This window comes from Malus sylvestris, chromosome 13 (genome assembly GCF_916048215.2).
Source record: "Malus sylvestris chromosome 13, drMalSylv7.2, whole genome shotgun sequence".
Classification (NCBI taxonomy): domain Eukaryota; kingdom Viridiplantae; phylum Streptophyta; class Magnoliopsida; order Rosales; family Rosaceae; genus Malus; species Malus sylvestris.
The window spans coordinates 8,385,205-8,404,447 of NC_062272.1; the positions used below are offsets into that span (position 1 = coordinate 8,385,205).

Below are 19,243 nucleotides of genomic sequence, written 5' to 3' on the forward strand. Positions count from 1 at the left end.
CGAAGCTGGATTGTTAGAGCCCGTTTAGTGTGCCGGTTGAGATAGGTTGTGACTAATTAAAATGAATTGAAGTCTTATTGGGTCAAAATGTGAAATCGACATAATAAGTCATGAAATTCCACAATGGGGTGGGTTATATAATATGTCCGTACATATGAGTTACAAGTCCAGCCTAACAAACCCCTACCAATCCAATTTTGTCCCTAAGACCCAATCTCATCCAGTCACTAAACAGAACCTTAGTTTCGTAGGACTTAACATGTTTTCTTGTTTGGAATGTATCAAAATGAGTATTTGAATGCATTTGATTTATTTTTTGTGTTAACTAAGACATACGAAACTAAAAATTATGTTGCTCACTTTACAATCCGTAATTTAATATAAAAACCCCAGGAATTAGAATAAATAATGAAACATTTGATTTATTGTATATTCCGCTGAACTGCTCTCACAATTAAACGTCACATCGAAGTCGCGAATTTTATCAGATGCATACACGACAGCGATATCTAAGAGTTTCACCATTATTCCAAAACAATAAACTTTAAACCTAAAACCTCCTCTGCGACAACGGCCATCTTTCGTATACACAAATACTAATGTCACCATAAGATTATCTTAAATAACCATATTACGACGTAACTGCGCTACAAAATTTCTCAGCACCCCATCCCGTCCCGTCCCATCCCGTCCCGCTCCGCTACAATGACTTTGATCGACTACAAGGCATCAGCTATACTTGAGGTTTTGGCTCTCAAAACTAAACAGTCTAAAAGCTCGAGACTTTCACCCGAGCTATGGTACAAATGATGATTTATTAGATAAATTTACTCTAATGACTTTACCGGGATCTATACAAAGATCCTCATAATGGTTGACTGGTTGATCGTTTCTGTTGCACCATTCCAGTTGTAGCACTTCGCGTCCTCTGGAGCGCCGAACCATTGAAGGTTGGAAACCCGAACCCGAACCAACCAGAGCTGGAAGCCGCTTTGTTTGTGCCTTCTTGGGCACGAATCCCGTTGGAAGCCTCAGAACGATTTGAGGAGGACTCAACCACTTCCAAGAGTCCACTATTCTCCTGAAACGACTGGACATGGATAAGACTATGGATTCCTCAACCAAAAAGGAGGCAAAGTCAAGTGAGCAGACATTTGAATCATTGTAGAGTTGCTTAAGAATAGAGGCGTTAAAGCCCCCTACCAATTCAATATATTATCTTAATAAGATAGCATGTCAAACCGCTATACACTTTGAATATTAATCTTACCCTTGCGGGTGACGTTGGGGGTAGCTCAAGTGCTGGCCTCGGGGACTTCAGTGGTGTCACCAAAGACGAGGGGGAGTCTGGTGGTAGTTCAAGAACTGACCTGGAAAAGCTGGATGGTGATGCCTGAACATCGTGGAAATCGGAGTCAATAAAATGTCAAATGAATAAATATCAATTGAAGCTCATTCTGATAAAATAAAGTTACAAAACAGACATAAAATATCAATCTACCAGTACAATCAATCATTAGTCAAAGAAAAGGTAACGTACTACAGAATCAGACATAAATATCAATCTACCGGTTATGCAGGAAAATAATCAGTACATGCCTGAATGCGTTCTTCGTTTCTGCCCTTTTCCATGTTCAGGGCATAGTCGCACAACTTCCAGACTCCATCAGCAGTCTCACCCTAATAAGAAGTCAAAGGCCAGACCGTCAGAACAAAAGAGTATTCAAGGGGGGAGAATAACAACTCATAAATCAAAAGAGTTAAGTACTATATACCTGCTTCCCTTCGATTCTATTAATTTTTGTTTCCTGAGACCAAAGAAAAATAAGGGACATGATTTTCCAATCCATGAATGTACCTTGCGAGAGATGAAAGAAAATAAAATAACAATAAATCACCAGAGTCAGCACTGCGTGATGAACTTTTTTAAAATCCCTGCTAATGGTGTCCGTCTTTCCTTGTAGTGTGATAACCTATAAATGGCTTCGAAGATTTCTTGTTAATGAACTAGAAACATAGAAATACATACTAACTAAACTACTCAATAATATCTAACATACCCACCTCCTGTTGCATCCTAGCAGTATTTTCAATACTTTCATCCAAACTACATTCCACACGATCAAGTTGTGAAGATAATTTCCTCCGAGTGCTCTGAAAATCAGACAAAATATCTACAAGGTTAGAGATTTTTATTTTTCATGTCTAATTAAAAGCATATAAAAGAAAAACCAATCCAAAAGCACGACAAACATAACAGGTTCATAAAATTTCCTTGCAAAATATGCATACTTTCACGAAACCATCTGAAATAGATGAGTTCATCTAATCACACGAGTTCATAAATCACAAAAGCTTAAACTACAACCAATGCCTTTTGGGAATAAATCAAGTACCTCATAACATGGATGGATATTGACTTAATAATTTGCTCACTAGACCCAACCAAATTTTGGTAACCTCTAAATTCCAACCTTGACCTTCAACAAAATTTATAAAATAATAAAAACTGAAAAACCCCAACAGCCACCCACCATGCCCAAACCCAATGAGAACATCGACTCTCTCAACTCCCACCATCATCAGCCCCTGCTCTCATCTCTTGCTTTCTTGTTCTTCCCTTTCCCTCTTATATCTTGATTTCACTCTCAATTCTAATTGGAATGGAGGGCCTGCGACCTCGCAGATAGGAAAATGTTGCACATGATCAGCCATCACAGAGAGTTTACAGTTATGGAGGGGGCGGCTTTAAGGAATTGAAGAAACTTATTAAAGGACATAGATGGGTCTAGTGAGCAAATGGTTGGTTCCATATAAAATTTTACCAACAACATTTGGAAGAGAGAAAGAGAGAAAAAGTAATACTTGACTGTTGACTCACAACAGAACATTCATGGCTTTGTCATATAGTAAACTCAATTGAATGGCATCAGTGAAGACAGAAAAAGATAAGCTCCTCTCATTCTCGAGAGAGCACTTAACATACCATGAAACAACATAACAACCTACATATTACGTAGTACACCATCTATATTCCACCATAGGCACAAGGCACAAGATTTCACTTGGTAAGAAAAAAAGGAACATCAGAAATCAACAAATATCACCCCTAGAGAGAGAGAGAGAGAGAGAGAGAGAGAGAGAGAGAGACTTGCCGAAATTGATGTAAACAGACTCTCAAGCTGTTTAGCAACAGAATTGGAAGCATCGGATAAGCTACGTCTTGTTGCAAACATCATATCAGGAAGCTTCCACCCCTGAAAACATATACAAAATGCACACATATAATAAACAACTTTGACAAAAGAGAACAAACAGAACAGAAGAAAACAAGTTGAACCACTAGTTATTTTTTTCAAAACATAATTTGTTTATCAAACCAAACGGGTTGAGATTTTGGGATGACACCTATCATAATTACAAACTTTCAAAAAAATTTACATGAACTTTAAGCAATAATCACCCTACAAACTCAGAGTCCTTGAAAGCATACTTAAAATTTAATTCTAAGTTGTTAAATGGTTCATATACTTTAGACTTTGCAGTTTGCATGCTATGACAAGAGCACTTGAAGTTTATCAAGTTTATATACAAATCAGCAAAAAAAAAGGGTAAGCTAAGTGTTTGTTTCAGTAACCATTTTAATTGATGCATGCTACTAGATGAAACAGAAGTATAGCATCCCAAATACGCATATTTGTATGGACCGCACCAATGCACATAAGGAAGTTAATAAGATGGTTATTCAACTACGGAATGCATGTAGTTGCATTCTTATTTACAGTAGATCATGTCAAAATGTCAAGGAGAAACATAAACAGTTGAATCGTGTCTTCACTGGTAGAACTTATTATTTAGCAATTGTAGAAGATACCAAAACTGAAAGGAACCAAAGTATCTAGTGGCAATTTAATGTCCTCGCTAATGTAAAAGAATTTAAATTCAATTACCAATATTACATTTCGAAGTACAAATTTTATCTCCTTATAACTTGTTCACCCACAGAAAAGTCAGATAAATAGTAATTTTGCATATCAAGAATGTTACAATGTGAGTATAGGTAGAATTTGGAACAAGAAGTTTGATCAGTTGGCCCAGGGGGAAGCTTTAACCTATTTATTTTCTCATGTAAAATAAAACCTCATACCTTCCACCACAAGTAGCCATATCCCGCCGCTACTGCAACAATAATTATACCATATTTGCTAGTACCTGAACAAAACCAGGTCACAGAATATCACAAATGGATAGTTATAGAGCTATATATACAACACATAACAACAAATTATGAAAATTATGAATTTAATCATAACATATATTCATGCTCATATATATGTGTCATAAGATGTTTCTGAACTTGATGACAAAAATAAGATACAAAAACAGCTTAAGTTTGTTTATTAAGGTTTTGTTGGCCCGTGCGCTACTAATCCAGACAATAAATAACCATGTTCAAAACTCCAGTGAAGGTAATCAGAACCTGTTCGACCCATAGTTATAATTGTAACTCGTTGCCGAGGACTTGATGATATCATCTCCAGCTCCTTCCGTAGGTTGTTCATCTGTAACATTTAATTATTTAATCACAGTATGCCATCTTCTAGAATATGAAGCTCCAATAATGAAGGCACACAGATGCTGACCAAGAAAAAAAAAAAAAAAGAGTGATAATTGATCGAAGAGTGTGGTGAGGCAAAACTATTCTAATACCCAACTACTTTAAAAGCAATTATAAGTAATAAAAACTCTAGAAGAAAATATGAAACCTGAGCCATCAGATGGTCGTTGTGTGGTTTCTTAGCCGCCGGAGTACTATCACTTCTTATAATTTGTTTCCATGCAATCTGTGGTAAAAGACAATAATTAATAAAATCTTAAAGTCGCAATGATATACGGGAAAATTTATACAATTTAAACAAAACTGAAGAACATTAAACTGAAAATATTTTTTTCAAAATATAGTTTAAAGATTACAGCCATGCCCAACAAAATTTGCATATTGTATCCCGATCTTATAGTCGTAATGATACACAGATTTCCCTATTGCTCGAAAGCCCTCAAGAACATTGAACCTCTACCCTCCTTTCCTGATTGATATAAATACCCAGTCCTTGGATACAACATCACCAACTGGCAGCCAGATCGGTATGTAATACTTTGGATGCCACATAAATAGACTTTAAAACATCAAATTTGAAGGGCAATTTTTAACATATATAGAATACAAAACAGAGTAGCATGAGAAACTACCTTGAAAGCACCAGAGACAACATCAGATACACGTCCTTCTTTTGCAAGAACTGAACCAAGAATGCCTAAAAAGCACACGATCAACCAATTGATTAGAAATACATGCTCTTTAACTAAGACACAAACAACAACAACAACAACAAAGCCTTTTCCCACTAAGTGGGGTCGGCTATATGAATCCTAGAACGCCATTGCGCTCGGTTTTGTGTCATGTCCTCCGTTAGAACCAAGTACTCTAAGTCTTTTCTTAGAGTCTCTTCCAAAGTTTTCCTAGGTCTTCCTCTACCCCTTTGGCCCTGAACCTCTGTCCCGTAGTCACATCTTCGAACCGGAGCGTCAGTAGGCCTTCTTTGCACATGTCCAAATCACCGGAACCGATTTTCTCTCATCTTTCCTTCAATTTCGGCCACTCCTACTTTACCTCGAATATCCTCATTTCCAATCTTATCATTTCTTGTGTGCCCACACATCCCACGAAGCATCCTCGTCTCCGCCACACCCATTTTGTGTACGTGTTGATGCTTCACCGCCCAACATTCTGTGCCATACAACATCGCTGGCCTTATTGCCGTCCTATAAAATTTTCCCTTGAGCTTCAGTGGCCTACGACGGTTACACAACCCGCCGGATGCACTCTTACACTTCATCTATCCAACTTCTATTCTATGGTTGAGATCTCTCTAATTCTCCGTTCTCTTGCACGATATATCCTAGGTAGCGAAAACGGTCGCTTTTTGTGATCTTCGCTAGATTGCTCCGATCATTAGTGTGGATAAGTATATAAATGGATATAGATAGGAAAGCAAACACAAGATGTACGTGGTTCACCCAGATTGGCTACGTCCACGGAATAGAGGAGTTCTCATTAATTGTGAAGGGTTTACACAAGTACATAGGTTCAAGCTTTCCTTTAGTGAGTACAGGTGAATGATTTAGTACAAATGACATTAGGAAATATTGTGGGAGAATGATCTCGTAATCACGAAACTTCTAAGTATCGGAATGTGGTATCGTCTTGACTTGCCTTATCTGTCTCACAGGTAGATGTGGCATCTTCTCTGGAAGTACTCTTCCTCCATCCAGGGGTGGTATCTGTAACTGGTGGAGATGCACAAGGTAATGTATCAATTTCACTTGAAGCTTACTTGTAGTTTCAGGCTTGGTCAAGCGCGATACAAACCATGTAGTAGGAGTCCCTCAAGTTGCCGAGCTAGGGGATTTGCTGAAAGAGGTGACAGACAAGGTAAGCAATCAGAGCTCCGGCTGATTGTTCACATTCTCCCTATCTTGCAGGCAGCATGAAGGATAAAGAGAAGAAAAATGAGAAGAGATGATATGGGATACTTTTGCTTTTGAAGAAGTAACTTTCCACAGGCTTATTCTTGAACTGAGCTGGAGGGTTTTCTGGTTTCCTCCAGAGTATAAGGCCGACTGAAGAATTTGAGGGTCAAAACAAGTCCATCAAATCTAGAGTACGTTCGACCCTACTGATATGGGATACTTTTGCTTTGACAGAGTAATGGATGTATCGGCACGTGTGCTGTTACGCTTGTCTCCACATGCTTCCTTGTATCCTTCTCACTTGCCCTATCTGTTCCTCAGGCAGATGCGGTATCTTCCCTGGGAGCATAAGATGTTGAAGATGAGTACTCGAGAGCAATGCCAGGTAAGTAAGTTCCAGGCAGTCAGTTCCTGGCTGGAAGCTTGATTCCAAGTGCTGACTGATTGCTCTCTTTCTCCTTGTCTTGCAGGTAAGAACAAGGCCAAAGGAAAAGACAGGGAAAAAGCATGATATGGGATACTCTTGCTTTTAACCCTGATGATATGAGATATTCTTGCTCTAGTATAACTTGTTTGCAGAGGTATTATCGGGGGGAAAGAAAGCTGAATATTTCGAAAGGCTTCGTTGAGAGTGCCCTCTCATATATGAGGAAGGGTTGAGCATTTTTGCAGGTCTGTCTGTCCGTTGGGGATGGAGGTTGACATATATAGGAGTCTCCTTAACAACAAGTAGTAATGCTATTCCTTTACCCTGTCAGAGCACTTTGAAAAAGTGGTCTGTGGTATGTGGAAAGCTGATGTTGCGTGTGAAGATTACAGACAGCTTTATCCAAGGAGATCCGGCTCTTGTAGTTGGGAAAGTGTTGCCTCTTCGGTTTTCGAACAAGCAATCCTATCAGGGATCTGGCTCTCGAGATTCGGAGAATGATGTCTCTTCGATTTTTGAGAAAGCAATCCTGCTGGGGGTCTGGCTCTCGAGATTCGGAGAGCGGTGTCTCTTCGATTTTTGAGAAGGTAATCATGTTGGGAGTCTGGCTCTCGAGATTCGGGGGGCGGTGCCTCTTCGATTTTGGAGCAAGCAATCTTGTTGGGAGTGTTTTCTCGAATGTGAGTAAAGGTTGGGCATGTTTGCTAGTCTACCTTGCCACGAAGCACAGAGGTTGACACACAGGGACTTTCCAATTATCCAGCAATGGTACTGTTCCTTTACCCTCTCTTCGATTTTTGAGAAAGTAGTCATGTTGGGAGTCTGGCTCTCGAGATTCGGAGGACGGTGCCTCTTCGATTTTGGAGCAAGCAATCTTGTTGGGAGTGTTTTCTCGAATGTGAGTAAAGGTTGGGCATGTTTGCTAGTCTACCTTGCCACGAAGCACAGAGGTTGACACACAGGGACTTTCCAATTATCCAGCAGTGATACTGTTCCTTTACCCTTGTGGGTAATAATATGGGGTAGCTAGACCTTCAAAATTTATGTGTCTAAACTTTGTTAGTGCTGTTTCTTTGCTATTCTTTTACCCGTCTTGGTCAGAGCGATGTAGTGGAAGCTGCAAGCTTCACGTGCTCAACTTTGGCAGAGAACTTTGGCAAAGTTATCTGTGATACACATGAGCTACTATTGCGTGTGGGAAGTGGGTGATTGAACAGTAAGACTCATGTGCTTTCTACTTCACCAGAAGTCTTCGACAGAATGCCCATAATTTCCGCAAAGCTGAGTGTGCGTGTGACAGGTGCTGCCAAGGCTGGAAAAGTAGGTGCCTCTTCGATTTCTGAGATCGGCCCTCGTGGTCTCTGAGCAGCCCAACTTTTGAGAAAGCAAGCGCCTCTTCGATTTCTGAGATCGGCCTTCGTGGTCTTTGAGCAGCCCAACTTTTGAGAAAGCAGACGCCTCTTCGATTTCTGAGATCGACCCTCGTGGTCTCTGAGCAGCCCAGCTTTTGAGAAAGCAAACGCCTCTTCGATTTCTGAGCAGGCGCCTCTTCGATTTCTGAAGCTCCGTCGAGTGCAGATTTTTATAGGGGCTGGCATTAAGTTCCAAAGCACACTTGAATCTCCACCAGTAGAAGCTCCATTCTTACACTTCTAAGATCTTGATTTGTTCGACCTCTTCTCTCTTCAACACCTTTGAAAATGTCTGGCCCCTCCGACCGTCGTTTTGACTTGAACCTTGTTGAAGAGGCAACCCCGCCTTCTCCAGACAACATATGGCGCCCATCCTTCGTCTCCCCTACTGGTCCTCTTACCGTTGGGGATTCCGTTATGAAGAATGATATGACCGCTGCGGTGGTGGCCAGGAACCTTCTCACTCCCAAAGATAACAGACTACTTTCCAAACGATCTGATGAGTTAGCTGTTAAGGATTCTCTGGCTCTCAGTGTTCAGTGTGCAGGTTCTGTGTCTAATATGGCCCAACGCCTATTTGCTCGAACCCGCCAAGTTGAATCATTGGCGGCTGAAGTGATGAGTCTCAAACAGGAGATTAGAGGGCTCAAGCATGAGAATAAACAGTTGCACCGTCTCGCACATGACTATGCTACAAACATGAAGAGGAAGCTGGACCAGATGAAGGAATCTGATGGTCAGGTTTTACTTGATCATCAGAGATTTGTAGGTTTGTTCCAAAGGCATTTATTGCCTTCGTCTTCTGGGGCTGTCCCGCGTAATGAAGCTCCAAATGATCAACCTCTGATGCCTCCTCCTTCTAGGGTTCTGTCCAGTACTGAGGCTCCGAATGATCCCCCTCCGGTGCCTTCTCTTTCTGGGGCTCTACCGACTGCTGCGACTTCTCCTAAGCAACCTTTGTGAAGGCTCTCTCTTGTTTGTTTATTTTGACTCATGTATATGTACATATTTGTAGCTTATCGGGGATATCAATAAATAAGCTTTCCTTCATTTCAACGTATTGTGTTAAATACACCAAAGCCTTCTTCTCTAAGTTCTTTGAATTTTCTTTTGTTGGAGCTTTGTGAGTGGAGCATGTAGGTTGAGGTAGTGTTCCCTTAATTTCCTGAGTGAGGAAAACTTCTCGGTTGGAGACTTGGAAAATCCAAGTCACTGAGTGGGATCGGCTACATGAATCTTAGAACCCTGCAATTGCAGTAAGTTGGTTCATGAATCATAAGAAACTACCAATAAGAAGAAAAAACCAGATTGATTAGAACCCTTTAGATGAGGTCAGAAGCTACTACTCGAATGGGACTGGACAGGTGACAAGCGGGCATGAAAATTGAGAAAGAAAGCACGTAACAAACACAAGAGGAACCATTTTCCACCAATTTGATGAGACCCAAATGCCTATACTTTCACGTTTCGCAATATACCGTAGGATTCTCCCAAAAATATCACTAACCCATATGACAAAACACGGTCTTGGATAGTTTAAGCACGACTTAACCTCCTCAACAAACACCAAACACTGCACATTTTTAGTCAAATGCCAAAAACAACAGAACCCATATGGCTCGGATACTCAAATACCAATACAGCTCCACTTTCACACTCTCAGACGCCTTTCTCAATTGCAATGTCGTATTAAGTTAACAATGCATTCAAAAGAACCCATATTTCCTCCTCCCAGCTATCCATTCAGTGTTCCCAAATGATAGAATCTACGGCTAATCCAAAACCCTAACTTTAATCCGCCAGTACTATGCCCGAATAAAAAATTAAAAATTACAAACCAGTTCGGGACAATATCGCAACCGGGATTCCAGAGAATACGGAAATAGATTGCTATGGCGTCCGAGTTATTACGAAATTGAATGAGTGAAAGGGAAAGGAGGGATTTGTACGGACCTGCGCCCACGAGGATGGTGAGCTTGCCGAGAGGGAGAGCAGCCATGGACTCTGATTATATTTAGGTATCGTCTCGCGGAGACTAAATTGCAGAGCGACAAGGCATCGAAGCTCCTCCTCCTTTCGATATCACAGAACTGGTCAATTGTATGACAAGAAATCGGAATTTTTCTCTCTTTCCGAATTCCAGGTGTTTCTCTCTCTTCCACTCTCTTTCTCTCTCCTCCGCTACTGAGAAAGAACTGAGAATCGACTAGTTGGGTACAACAGCATGGGCGACAACCCTACTTCCGCCTCTGCAAGCAAAAAGGCCTTGGACTCGGCTATTAGCACTAAATTACCGCAAAAGCCCTTTTAGAAACGGGTTATTGTCCGTCTATTTATGTAACTTTCACTTGGCCAATTTAGGAGAGGTGTATTCAGTTAAGAATATGAGAAATTTTAGGATTTGTTTGGTATCTTATTTGAAAATTTTTATCATTTCTTAAAACATTTTTTTAAGAACATTTCTTGAAAACAATTTTCTTTAAGACTCAAAAACTTGATTGGTTTACGATTTAAAATTTTTAAATCTTACTACTTAAACTAGACAAAAATATCTATAAAGAGGGGGGTTGTAGGAGTGGGAGAAAGAGGAGAGAGGAGGAAAGAAAGTAAGAGATGATTGAAGGAAAGAGAAAGAAGATAGAGAATCGGACGAGTTAAAGAGGAAGAGGAGTGAGAGAATGAACCGAGAGAATGAAGAGAGCGGATTGGAGGAGAGATTAAAAGGTAAAAAAAAGTAGAGATAAAGAAGAAGAAGAATAAGAGAGAGAGAGAGAGAGAGAGAGAGAGAGAGAGAGAGAGAGAGATTTGGAGTGAGAAAGGGGTGAGGGAGAGAAAATGAGTAAGTTTAAATTTAAAAACCCTAAAACTCACTTTTTATGTTCTAGGGAATATACTATATTTTTTTAGTTAGTCTTGAGTTCAGTTTTTGAAAATAGTCCTACCAAACAAGTTTTTAAGGTCTAAAATTTGAAAATTGTTTTTTAGTTTAAAAAGTTGGATTCAAATAGAGTACCAAACATGTCCTTAATTTTTTTAATGAATTTAGAGGTACTCAATCGAGATTTTAAGTGATTCTTTGAAATTCAACGTGAATTCAATCAGGATTTTACTAAATTATATTAAACTTTCCTGGTTTATTCAATTAGGAATTTATTTTAAAGAATTTTAAAAGGCTGATGAATTAGAGGGAATTTGAGAGATTTCATATAAGCATTCACAAATTTCACCTCTCATCTTGAGATTTCTAGGGAATTGAATCAAAAAAATTTATGAAATCTTTACAAATCAATTTAACTCTCTTAAATTCCATGGATTTATAAATCCATTAAAATCTCTCAAATTCTCAATTGAATATACCCTCTTAAACTTTGTGTTTTCAACTTAATCATATCAGTCTTTGTCTTGATTCGAGAATAATTCTTTTTAATACATACATTGTTATCTACAATAAAGAAGTAGCGAAATGAACTAAATCTTACAATTAACTAGCCATAATAATTCTGCTCAAATTTGTTCCAAAAACTTTACTTACAAGCGTTTTTTTGTAGCATTTGAAAAAAAAACATGTTTCTTACTCATAAAAAATAATTTTTAGAAAAAGCACGTACCAATATTTGTAAGCATTCAAAATGCTTTTTTTAAGCGTTTTAACGTATTTATAAAAAATTACCTTTAACATGGGTGTTTTTTTTTTTAAGCACTTTCAAATAAACCCTTAATTTAGCTAATTTAACGCATGTGCTTTTAATTCAGTTTAGTCTTTAGGCTTTTTCTCGTTAACCATTTTGTTAAAAATAGAGACTTGAGTGTATTCAAACGGTCCCTATGTTTTTTCTTTTCGCCGATTAGTCCTTTGAAAAATCATATGTTATAATTTTGGCTAGTTTGGTCCTTTATATTTAACATAGCACCCTACATATTGCTTGTATGGTGTCACTTGGTCCTAGAATTTCGAGGAGTCTAAATAGAGAATGGATCAAAGAATTAGCAAAATATTGAAGGTTTTTTAACATCTTAACCATTATGTTTTGGACTATTAAACAAGGAAATTTAGCCAAACATTCCATATGTTATGGCAAAACACTAAATCATGGCCCTAAATCGAACACCGAATCTCAAATCTATAATGTTTGGGCGTTGCTGCCATTAACACATTTTCTATTCTTCTTCAACCTTTTCATGCCTTGTGCAGAACCGGATCTCCTTTAGATCCAAATAAATTGAGCCTAAGGATCAAAGGATCCGGGCCGTTGAAATTTAATCCAACAACTACAATTATTATAACTTTTGGAAGGCCTCCTGTTTTAGCCGTTGGATCAAACTTCAACGGTCCAAACCCTTTGCTCAAGAAGCTCAGTTTATTTGGGCCAAATGGGATCCGGTTTCGCCTTATGCATCAAATGGGTAAATTTCTTTTTAAATAACTAACATGAAATAAATCAAACTTTTTAGCCAAAATGGTCCTTAAGATTGTCATAACTCCCCACTTTGGTTTGTGATGATGAAAATTGATAAAAGTAATCCCTGAGTTTGTTCACGTAAATTATTTTGGTCAGTCCGTGAAAATCTATCAATATCCCCGTTAAGATGGAATGTGGACGACCATGTGACCACATTTTTAAGGATAGTTTGTGAAATCAACTCCTTCACTTATAACACATATATTAACAGATTTTTCACATACTTACCGAAATGATTTATAGCAGACAAACTCTGAGACTACTTCTTTCAATTTTCATTATCAGAGACCATAGTGAAGAATTATATCAATCTTATGTATCATTTTAACTAAAAAGCAAACAAATCGAGTGGCATCCTTGTACTCCCCATTTTTCTTTATTTTAAGAGGGGTGCAAACATGTCACTTAATACTACAGTCTAGTAGTATTTCTCTTCAATTGTAAATGAGAGTACTTAAGTTCGATTCCTACCAAAAACGAATTTGAACCACATTATTGTTAGCTCATTATGAGGCTAAACCTACTCCCTCCCCTTTAATGTAGATAATATCATTTGTTCAATAAAAAAAAGGTGTAAACCATTTTGTTCAGCAAGTGACCATTTACCATAGTGGTGGAAATGAATTGAACCCTTACATGGCGGCATGAGTTTGAACTTCGTCAATAACTAATCTAACGAAATCTATCGTTTGACAAAAAAAAAAAACACTTTTTTCTTCAAATAAAATATACATATTTAATCCTTAACAAAGTTTTTCCTAACTCTTAGATGCCATAGCATATATACAATCCAAAGGGATCATTCATTAAGTTTTTAAGAGTCTAGAGTTTTAATTTGGGACGCTATCCTATTTTGGTGGTGACGGACCACTCTTCGTTGAGTGCGAGAAAATCTGACACGCATGACATTCAACAACGTATATTCTGGTTTCAAGAATAGCCACCGGGGGTGGTCCCCTGGCAACATTCCAGTCAATTTTCTCACCAAACTTCCTACATAACATGCGTCCCATCCTACTGACATGCATATTTTTCTAAAATTGTTCTCTCCGGTCAATTATATTATACTACCGTTTGATCATACGAAGAAAAAGATCGATATTCAATGGAATGCACGTCAAAAACAAATGTGAATAGGAAGAAACTACACCTTATCTTTTTCACTTGTTCAGATTAATTAACAGACAAAAATTCATTATGAGTACTTAAACGAAGGGGCGACGATTTCGAACGTATCACGTTAACATTATTCGAAACTTGCACGAATGCAAGAATTGACGACAACTTGATCAGTACTCGTATATGTGGGGTAGTTGCATTTTCTCCAACCATCCATGAATTGTTTTGAGAGGTAATTTTCAACATCGCTCTTGTTATAAATAAATAAATAAAATTAAAATAGGGTGCTTGCACCAGAGAGTCTCCCTCAAGCCCAAAAAATGGAGAGATTTTTCAATTTGACCAGTACATGAGGTGGTATATCACGTGTCACTATACAAATTGTGAGATATGTATGTTAAAAAGTTAATAACTTAAAAAGTAAAATTTCCCACCACTTACCTAAAAACACGCGGTGTACCACCCATATTTCCGTCACAATAAAAAAAGTTCTTCAAAAAAAGTGCATGCATTACGTACTTCCAATAATATCAGAGTGTGAAATAGATAGAAAGTTATTAATCAAATATAAATAATTAAACAATTCAAGTTCTAAGAATCTGAATTCCTGACACGTACATTTTTTGTTTCAAATTAAACTACACAATAATATAGTTACAAACTGCAGCTTGCATGTAAAATAGAGAAGTGCTTAGCTCTTAAGGTTGAGGAGAGTTCATCCTCAAAATATTTATCGACTTATTTACAAAACTTCGTACTTATAATCGTAATTGTTTATATTATAAATTACTATGTAAAAATTGTTTATACAAAAAAATCAATTAAAACTAAGACCGTTTAGTCAATCAATTGTAGCAAAAAATAAACGGTTTGCAATACTTTTATCAAATCCATTCGCATGTTTTTATACAGTTCGATGACTAAACGATCTTAGTTTTAGTTGATTTTTTTTGTAGAGATAATCTTTACAAAGTTATTTATAATATAGACAATTCTAATCATAAGCACGAAATTTTGTGAACATGTCATAAAGTATTTTAAAGTAAAGCTCCTCCTCAATTGTACAAGTCTTACCCTGTAAGATATTAATTATGTCTCTCTGCACCGTGCATATTGACATATAATTAATTAAAATGGAGTGTAGATTTTCATCTGGCTCAAAATATGCTCAAAGTTATCAGTAGACTTCTCGATGGGATGAGAATGCATGCCTTCATAAGTTGTCACAACGACTCCTTCATCTTTTGTTAACCTTTGAACTTGCTTTTTCACATTGCAACCGTGATGTGTGCACCTGTAGTAGCTTCTGCAAAAATATAAACAAATCTACAAGTTAATTCATTATTCTTGATCGCTTAACATGTGGAAATTAATGGATTTATTTTCTATGCATGTTTGAATATGTATATTGTAATGTTTTCTGAGCACTAGTTCTATAAGAGCAGTTGAAGAATCAGTATTCTGTCTCCTATTCTTAATAGAAAAGAATTAATTAATTTCTGTATACATTGAGGATTAACTAGACCAAGTTCCTTTTTCTTTTCTTTTTTTATCCCCTGATATATCTGAATTTAATTATTTTAAAATACAACATTAAAAATTTCTCGGTGACCTTATTGAATAAAATTGAGATTTCATCATAAAACCAATTAGCAATATAGAGAGTAACTTTAACTATTTATAAGTACATACAACGCCCCATCTTTCTCCAGTGTGAGATTCATTCTCAGAAGCAGGAGCTGCAACACAAAGAACAAGCTGACTGCACTGGCACTCCTTGTTATACAACTACTAATAACACTGTTTTCAAATACATATTCAAACATGTAGTTATAGATCATTTTAATTAATTTGTTCACTTAATTAATTAATACAATCTATAAGGATTAAACTGTAGTGAAGTGAACTTTTCAACCAAGTCGATCGAGAGAATTTGCAAGGCTAAAGAAGCCAAAGGACACCATATGATACATATGCCAAATGAAGAAATTGTTTAGTAAGATACTAGGAGAGCAAGGAAACCCTTAAACAAGAAGCGTAAATACATGCATTCTCATAGGCACCCTAATGCAACCTTGGCACATATTGTTGCTTTCTTACACTGTTGCTCACCTCAACCAACTCCCATATATGTATTCACATCAACTTTTATGGTTATATTCTTCAAGTTTATTTGCCTGCCTATTCATCTTATATATGCCGTCTATGACCTCTATCCAACCATTGTCGGTAGCCTAGCTCGCAAAGAGCTGATCAGAGGAAACAGAAGGCTAGGAGCTATAAAGTATATGAAATGATCATGATCCATATATATCTATTTATTTATTTATTTATACATATACACACACACACACACCATACATAACAGAGCTAATTAAGAAGCTAGCTACATGTATGTATGTACGTACCTTGGAAATTTGTTGTTCTTCACGGCTTTTTGACCATACTTCCTCCATCTATATCCATCATCAAGTATATCAACTTGACTCCTTGTTTGAAAAGCATATCTGGGCTTTCTTATTTTTTTCTGATCTCCTTTTTTCATCCCTAATCTCACAGTTGCTTCACCACTTTCAGATCCTCCAAAGCTTTTTCCCTGAGAACTAAAATTGTTCTTAATCATATTGTTTGAAGCCTCCATCTCTGACATCAGCCCTAAGAACCCATTCGATGATTTCCTATTTTGGAATTGGTGAGGATCATTACTATTGTAAACGTGATGAGCTGGGTTCCCCATGTTCAACGACAGGGGAGAAGGAGCAGGCGCCGTGGATGAAGAAAAGAATGTTGGGTAATTTTCCATCAGAGAGAGAAAGAAATAGAGATTGGGGGGGGGGGGGGGGGGGGTTTAGTGACGATAATTGATTTAGGGATTTATTTATAGATTGTATGCCCTGTGATTTTCTACTTTTCTGATTGGAAACTTAGAATTATTTAAGGGTGAAGGCGGCTAGGTGGCTGCGAGCGTCCATGAGCTTCTTTTGTCGTATGCTTGATGTCGTAAACGGCACGTAAGTGCTGAGATTAATAAAGAAATGGCCACTTCCACAAGGATAATCCATCATCAACCCTGATTAGTACGATTTTATGGGACTTCATGAATCTTAAGGGTGAAAATTCATGTAAAGCCTGTCACTTGATTGTTAGGGAAATTCTATGGCCTCATGAATCTTAAAGGTGTATGGTTTTTTGAATATTACATCATAATCTCAAAGTTTATGGTAAGGTTATACAAATCATATTATTTATTACACCACTACCATTGATTTTTACATCATTAACGAGTTGTTCCAATAAAAGTAAGTTATCATAAGTGGACATCTTGGAATTACGCATTATCAGTCACTTTGGGCTCCTAACTTTCATATTTAGTGGTGTTACAATATGATATTAAGTTGTTAACTTTCAACGTCTTAATTACAAGAAATATAAGGTTACCTGCATTATAATAAAAGGTTACAATCCAATGTGACGTGAATTTCGAAGTGCACACATCAGCAACGACAGCGGATTGAACGGACACACGAGAAAGGGATGACACACAAGAAACTCATGCTGCTTAAAATTCAATAATAATATTTTAAACGTCCCCTAAACCCTGAATTACATTGTGCTTAAATAGAGAAAATAACCTAGAGCCTTAACAAGAAATTAAAATACATAAGAAAAATACTTAATTTCCTTGTCTGATAAGCAATTATGGAAAATAAAATAATAACTTAATTTATTACAAATTAAGAATAATTCCTTGGTTTTTACCCTACATCACAAAGTTACAGAATAATAATGGTCACTTAGTATTATGTTGTAGGGTTTTACTCTTCACTTACAAGTGAATGGTTTTATGTTTAACTCTTGTTGAGGTGAGTTTGAAGCAAAATATTATGGCTGCCATATTATGTAGCTTAGCCCACGTCCCTCACCCCTTAATACTATTGTATTAAAAAAAATGTTACATAATAATAGTAAGGTTAGTTATAACACAAAATAACATTATAACGTTGATTTTTAAGTTGTGGACGTCAAATGTCATGTTACACTATCGAGATAGATTATTATGAGTAGACGTAGTTATATTAAAAAGTATTTTCAATCTAAGGATACTTAAAGGGTGTTGTACATTATATAGGGGGTGTGATATCCACATATTCATTTTTACTTCTCACACACCTTTCTAATTTTTTGGCCGTCGGATCGGATGAATTGAAGAAAATCAAATGACAAAAATTAACAAGGAATGTGTGAGAAGTAAAAAATGGTGTGTGGATGACACATCTCTATATCCTAATACTATTAGCATTATTTAAATTGATTAATCTTGTTTCAGATGGTTGGTTTTGACCAGACTTGCTTGGGTTTCGTACGGGTATACTTTTCTTTGAAATCTGAATATATGTATGTACTCTGTATTTTAACAAACAGTATTTATTTTGTTTCATAAATTAACTAATCTTGTTCACGTGTATTATATATATAGACCATATAAATATATAAGTGCACGTTATGGCAAGCTAGACCATATTAATTTAGGCTCCCACGCCAGTGTCTGGTAGTGGAGCTTCATTTTTCTCGAGTTAGAACACGTGTTTTAAGATCATTCTGTAATCTCTTGACTGTCGGGATAATTAAACTCATTATTAAGAACTAATCCTAATACTCCATTTCCAGGAAGCATGCATTGCATCCTCAAACTGCAGAGGAAAAACCATGTGATTAATTAGACCATTTCGAGGAAATGGGTGGTTATGCTACAAATATTATCTGATCATGATATTCAAATTCACTTCATGGTTATCCTAAAAGTACATGGGGCGGTCAAACCAAAATAACTATGCTAATTACTTCAACAACATTTCCAAGTTTGGGGTAAGTTATGTCAATTTTTCTTTTTAATAGCCTGAATTACCTTTTTTTTTTTTTTGTTGAACAATAGTTTGAATTACTTAGTAGTATAAAAATAAACATTCGTAATTGAGTTAATCAAGTATTATTTTTTCAATTTGCCAATCTAATAGATAAAAAGTTGAATTATCTAGTAATTCAAACTAATGGAGACAAACTCATATATATATATATATATATATATATATAACTTCTGGATATTTTAAACTAACCAGAGTTAGCGGGATTTAATGGATGTTGAAAGTGTGTAAAAGAACAACTATTCGCTGTCCACTCGGTTTGACTATACACAGTACAGCGAAAATGAGAGCTCTGATCTCTTTGAAACTTGAAGCTGAAATAACATAAAATTAAGGGCTCCGACGGTTCATTAGCACGTAGAATCAATTTGT

The 19,243-nt window shown here is 36.9% G+C and overlaps 2 protein-coding genes across 4 annotated transcripts; both read right to left on the bottom strand.

Annotated features, from left to right (window-relative positions):
* Window positions 1–396: 396 nt before the first annotated feature.
* On the bottom strand, window positions 397–10,631 carry LOC126596519 (uncharacterized). Of its 3 annotated transcripts, XM_050263127.1 has the most exons (13): window positions 10,324–10,631; window positions 5,251–5,315; window positions 4,767–4,844; window positions 4,481–4,562; window positions 4,148–4,212; window positions 3,156–3,257; window positions 2,065–2,154; window positions 1,899–1,973; window positions 1,776–1,808; window positions 1,600–1,680; window positions 1,271–1,393; window positions 846–1,090; window positions 397–719 (listed from the first exon to the last, which is right to left on the bottom strand). In XM_050263127.1, the coding sequence occupies exons 1-12, from the start codon at window positions 10,367–10,369 to the stop codon at window positions 866–868; spliced, it is 1,065 nt and encodes a 354-aa protein (XP_050119084.1). In that variant the 5' UTR covers window positions 10,370–10,631; the 3' UTR covers window positions 397–719; window positions 846–865. The 3 variants fall into 3 exon arrangements, with proteins under 3 accessions (XP_050119084.1, XP_050119083.1, XP_050119085.1); XM_050263126.1 differs by having other exon boundaries at window positions 397–1,090; XM_050263128.1 differs by having other exon boundaries at window positions 397–1,081; window positions 10,324–10,630.
* A 3,861-nt stretch (window positions 10,632–14,492) lies between these two features.
* On the bottom strand, window positions 14,493–16,801 carry LOC126597693 (probable WRKY transcription factor 75). The gene is made up of 2 exons (XM_050264501.1): window positions 16,358–16,801; window positions 14,493–15,255 (listed from the first exon to the last, which is right to left on the bottom strand). Exons 1-2 carry the CDS (start codon window positions 16,750–16,752, stop codon window positions 15,078–15,080), a joined length of 573 nt encoding a protein of 190 aa, XP_050120458.1. The 5' UTR covers window positions 16,753–16,801; the 3' UTR covers window positions 14,493–15,077.
* Window positions 16,802–19,243: the final 2,442 nt, after the last annotated feature.

Coding starts and splice junctions, on each gene's coding strand:
- LOC126596519 (XM_050263127.1), bottom strand. CDS start 10,369: ATGGCTGCTCTCCCTCTCGGCAAGCTCACCATCCTCGTGGGCGCAG. Junction 5,316..10,323: donor CACCATCCTCGTGGGCGCAG/GTCCGTACAAAT, acceptor TGTGCTTTTTAG/GCATTCTTGGTTCAGTTCTT. Junction 3,258..4,147: donor ATGGCTACTTGTGGTGGAAG/GTATGAGGTTTT, acceptor ATATGTTTTCAG/GGGTGGAAGCTTCCTGATAT.
- LOC126597693 (XM_050264501.1), bottom strand. CDS start 16,752: ATGGAAAATTACCCAACATTCTTTTCTTCATCCACGGCGCCTGCTCCT. Junction 15,256..16,357: donor AAGAACAACAAATTTCCAAG/GTACGTACATAC, acceptor ATATTTTTGCAG/AAGCTACTACAGGTGCACAC.